Source organism: Dipodomys ordii, unplaced genomic scaffold (assembly GCF_000151885.1).
Source record: "Dipodomys ordii isolate 6190 unplaced genomic scaffold, Dord_2.0 Scaffold61, whole genome shotgun sequence".
Taxonomy (NCBI): domain Eukaryota; kingdom Metazoa; phylum Chordata; class Mammalia; order Rodentia; family Heteromyidae; genus Dipodomys; species Dipodomys ordii.
The window spans coordinates 1,234,399-1,239,762 of NW_012267277.1; the positions used below are offsets into that span (position 1 = coordinate 1,234,399).

Sequence of the window (5,364 nt, forward strand, 5' to 3'; positions counted from 1 at the left end):
GGTGCTGAGGAATCGAACCCAGGGTCTCATGCATGCAAGGCAAGCACTGTACCACTGAGCCACCTTCTCAGCCCCGTAGTCTATGAAACTCTTATCTCCAATAAGCCACCAGAAAACCAGAAATGGCACTGAGGCTCAAGTGGTAGAATGCTAGCCTTGAGCTGAAGAGCTGAGGGACAATGCCCAGGCCCAGAGTTCAAGTCCCATGACCAACACACACACACACTTAAAGAAATCAAAGGCTCTGGGAAGGTGGTTCAGTGGCATAATGCTTGCCTAGCATGCATGAAGCCCTGGGTTCCATTCCTAAGTACCACATGAACAGAAAAAGCCAGAAGTGATGCTGTAGCTCAAGTGGTAGAGTGCTCGCCTTGAGCTGAAGAGCTGATGGATAGCGCCCAGGCCCAGAGTTCAAGCCCCATGACCAACAAAAAAATAAAATTAAAATAAAGGAAGATAAACCTAAAAAGACAACCACTGGTGGTTGGGTGGAGGGATGGCTCAAGTGGTAGAGTAGTAGATGCAAGGCCCTGGGTTCATATCCCCAGTACTACAAAAAAAAAAAAAATTTATAGGATTTGCTAAGGGTTGAATATAAAGTTGTATGAAAAAGGTGAATCAGAGATTACATAATTCTAGCTACTTAGGAGGCTAATATCTGAAAATCTCAGTTCTAAACTAGCCTGAGTAGCAAAGTCCACTAGACTCTATCTCCAATTAACCATAAGAAAGGCTGAAGTAGAGGTGTGGCTCAAGTGGTAAAGCAACAGCAACTGAGCAACAGCAAGAAGCCCTGAGTCCAAGACCCAATAACAAAGTAAGAAACAGAAAAAAAAAAAAAAGGAAAAAGGACAATGGAGAAGAAAGGAAAAAGAAGAGAAAGGGATAGCAGGGAAGAAGAAGAGAATGAAAAACCTTCAACAAAAACCTCAACAAAATACTTACAAATCAAACTCAGCAACATATGGAAAGGATTATACACTGTGAGTGAGATTTATTCCAGGAATTCAAGATGGCTCAACATACAAAAACTGACCAATATAAGAGCCGGGCGCTGGTGGCTCACGCCTATAATCCTAGCTATTCAGGAGGCTGAGATCTGAGGATCGCAGTTCAAAGCCAACCCGGGCAGGAAAGACCATGAGACTCCTATCTCCAATAAACCACCAGAAAACCAGAAGTGGCGCTGTAGCTCAAGTGGTAGAGCACTCACCTTGAGCTGAAGAGCTGCGGGACAGCGCCCAGGCCCAGAGTTCAAGCCCCACGACCGACAAAAAAGAAAAAAAAACTGACCAATACACTATATTAACAGAACAAAAGGAAAAAGCCTACAAAAAAAATGAAGGAAAAACATCTTTAAATTCAACAACTTCTTTGTTAAAAACAGGCAACAGGGCTGGGAAGGTGGCTCAGTGGTAGAGCGCTTGCCTTGCATGCATGAGGCCCTGGGTTCGATGACCACATAAGCAGAAAAAAAAAGCCAGAAGTGGCGCTGTGGCTCAAGTGGTAAAGCGCTAGCTAGCCTTGAGGTGAAGAGCTGAAGGACAGCGCCCAGGCCCAGAGTTCAGGCACATGACCGGACCCAAAAACAAAACAAAACAAAACAAAACAAAAAACAGGCAACAAACAAGAATTTTTTAAAAGTTACATCAACATAATAAAAAAAATGTGTGATAAACTCAGCTAATATCCTAACTGTGGAGGATGTAGGCTTTTGTCACTTCTACTCACTATAATGGAAGTTTTAGAAATCAAACAAAATACAGAAATAAAAGGCATCCAAATTGTGAAGGAAGACATATAAATATTTCTGCTCTCCAATGATGATTTTATATGTAGAAAACCCTAAAGTTTACTGGAGTTCAACTGTAATCTCTTCGCTCTGGAGGCAGAGCAAAATGATTCCAAGTTCAAGACCAACCTGGGCTACTTATAAAAACCTCATGCCTTAAAAACAAAACAAAAGCAGGGCTGGGAAGGTGGCTCAGCTGAAGAGCTGAGGGACAGCGCCCAGGCCCAGAGTTCAGGCCCAGAGTTCAGGCCCCACGATTGGATCCAAAAAAACAAAAACAAAAACAAAAGCAGTGGTTCTCAACTACACATTATGTTGAAAATGAACTAAACAACTTGTGGTTGGGATGAGGGGGAAAAACTGAGAAGGAAGGAGTGACACTGTCCAAAAAGGAATGTACTCATTAACCAGTTTATGTAATTGTAACCCCTCTGTGTATCACCTTTATAATAAGAAGAAAAAACAAAAAACAAACAAGAAAATGCTAGATTAGAGAGAGAGAGAGAGAGAGAGTCCAAAAGTGAGTATATGTGAAGGGGAGAGTAGGAGAGCAAGAGTGAGAATACAGGTGAAAGGGAAATCAGAGAGAGAAAAAGAGAGGGTAAGAAAGAGGAAGATGAAGAGAATGAAAAGAGGAAAGGGACAGGGGAAGGGGAGGAAGAGGGGCTGTTTTACTTCAACATGATTTGTACTTTCCTGATTCTTTTTTTACATTCTTTATTTAATTATTTCTTGAATTTGTTCTATAACAAACTATCTTTTTTACTTTTTCAGTCGGTCGTGGGGCTTGAACTCTGGATGCTGTCCCTCAGCTTTTCAGCTCAAGGCAAATGCTCTACCACTTGAGCAACAGCACCATTTCCAGTTTTCTGGTGGTTAATTGGAGATAAGAGTCACATGGACCTTCCTGCCCAGGCTGGAAGAATCTCAGCCTCCTCAGTAGTAGGATTATAGACACGAGCCACTGACGATCAGCTTTTAAGTTCTTTTTCAGGTGGGACCAAACCATATTTTGTTTTAAGCTAAACATTCTTATTAGTGCAACATCCTTCTGATTTCAATTACTGTGAACTATGAAGTTTTCCAGTCTAGATAATATGAAGCCTAAATAAGCATTAGGCATGTTCTATGAAATTACTTCATCCAATTCTTTCTCTAGCCTTTAGGAAGATTTCTCACAAGCAAATATCCATGAGTACCCATCAAGAAATTCCGATATTTGAGATCTGAATTTCTTTTTGTACACTTTGTCCTATAAACTCTAACCTGCTTTAACTCTCGGACTCTAAGCTCCCTCTTTTCAATTCTGAGAGTCCACTGGTTCTTTCTTCCTACAATATAGCCTGAAAACTCCATCTCAAATTGGCACAAAGGCTCCATCACTTCTTTTTCATCCTGAAACCATTACTTAGGATGTTTTTATCTTCTCTCTTGATGGTTATTTTAAGTGGAAGGTAAATAATCTAGTCTCCATTATTCCAACTTCACCAAAAGCAGAAGTCCTTCATGGATACCTTTAAGTTTTCCATGTTGGCTGGTTATTTTGATATTTCCTAAAATACCCTACGTGTGTTTAAGTTGGCTTCGTCTTTAAGTCTAATATTTGAATTCTCTTGAGCTTCTTGGCACTAATGATTAGCATCTTTCAACACTTCCAGCCAGATGTGGTAGCACATACACATTTAATTCCAGATATTCAGAAGGTGGGAACAAGAGGATCAAGAGTTTGAGGCCAGCTGGGGAAAGGTATTAACACTTTCTTCAAAACAAAATACACATAACTTTCAAGACTCTTACTTCAGTTACTATTATTAGGCTAGAAAAATACTCATTTTTAGTTTCATAATTTAGTTTTAGCCATTCAAAAAACATTATAAAATATAATTTTGTTATTATTAATGTCTTATACATAGGGGTCCCCATTCCATAAGTCAGGTAATGAGTACAGTTCTTTTTGGACAATGTTACCCACCTCCCTCCCCATCCCTGCCCACAAGTTGCATAGTTTTTTAATACATTGTATACTAAATACACTGACTGCATCAAAAAATAAAGATTTTTGCCAGGTGCTGGTGGCTCATGCCTATAATCCTAGCTCTCAGGAGGCTGAGATCTGAGGATCATGGTTCAAAGACAGCCCGGGCAAGAAAGTCCATGAGACTCTATCTCCAATAAACCACTAGAAAACCAGAAGTGGCACTGTGGCTCAAGTGGTAGAGTGCCTGCCTTGAGCTGAAGACCACAGGGACAGTGCACCCAAGCCCAGAGGTTCAAGCCCCATGACCGACAAAAAATAAAGATCTTTTAAAGAAGAATAACTTACCAAAATATTTTTCTTATGTCGTTTCTCCTTTATATGTTTATGTGCTCCCTGGATGTTTTCAATATGAATTAAGCAAAGTTTGCATAGATAACGACAATTGGTATATTCTGGTGATCGCTGAAAAAACAAGTTTAAAAATGCATTTTTTTTCAGGAAACAAAGAATTATTGACTTTACAAGTGAATATCAACATAACAGAAATAAATACTGAGAGAATTAGGTTTTTATGAGGACTTTTAGTTTATTATTTTGTTTTGTTCTAGTTTTGTAGGATTTTTACTTTATTTTTCTGCTTTGTTTTTCAGGTTTTGTTTCTTGAAATATGTCTCATTATGTAGACCAGGCTGGCTGGGAACCTGCTGTGAAGTCCAACATAACCTCACTCCTGCCCCAGCCTCCAAGTCCTAGGATTATAGGCATGCACAAGCTACCCCCTAAAGAATAAATTAATAAACTGAGATCTGGGGATTGAAGTTCAAAGCCAGCCCAGGCAGGAAAAGTCTGTGAGACTATTGTCTAATTATCCACCAGAAAACTGGAAGTGGTGCTGTGGCTCAAGTGAGAAGAGTGCTGGCTTTGAGCTGAAGAACTGAGGGATAGCGCCAAGGGCCTAGAGTTCAAGCCCCACGACCAAAAATAAATAAATAGATTAATTAATTAATAAACAATCAGTACTTACATACTCAAGAGATAGCTGTCCTTTTCTCTTTTTTTTTTTTTTTTTTTTGGTTGGCCGTGGGGCTTGAACTCTGGGCCTGGGCGCTGTCCCTCAGCTCTTCAGCTCAAGGCTAGCGCTCTACCACTTGAGCTACAGCGCCACTTCTGGTTTTCTGGTGGTTTATTGGAGATAGGAGTCTCACGGTCTCTCCTGCCCGGGCTGGCTTTGAACCGCAATCCTCAGATCTCAGCCTCCTGAGTAGCTAGGATTACAGGTGTGAGCCACCAGCGCCTGGCTCTAGCTGTCCTTTTCAAAAGTTATAATAGAAGAATAAAATTCAAACATTATGGCAATAGTAAATGTTTACCATTCATCTACTATAACCTTTAACCTTTAGAACCCAATATAAGATAAGAAAGCAATCTTAATACACTACGTAAAAAATATTTTTGTAGCAGGGCACCATTGGCTCACTCCTGTACTCAAGCAGAAAGTCCATAAGACTCTTATCTCCAATCTACCAGCACGACTATATTTATTGCAGCCTTATTTACGATAGCTAAGATATGGAACCAATCCAGATGCCCCTCA

At 40.3% G+C, this 5,364-nt stretch overlaps 1 protein-coding gene across 6 annotated transcripts in view; it reads right to left on the reverse strand.

Moving 5' to 3' along the window:
• The window catches only part of Zcchc11 (zinc finger, CCHC domain containing 11), a 137,351-nt gene that overhangs the window by 97,076 nt on the left and 34,911 nt on the right, over window positions 1-5,364 (reverse strand). For all 6 annotated transcript variants that reach the window (XM_013022313.1, XM_013022312.1, XM_013022311.1 and 3 more), the window contains exon 4: window positions 4,116-4,232. In XM_013022313.1, coding sequence (XP_012877767.1) covers window positions 4,116-4,232 — 117 coding nt within the window. The remainder of the gene's footprint in view (window positions 1-4,115; window positions 4,233-5,364) is intronic.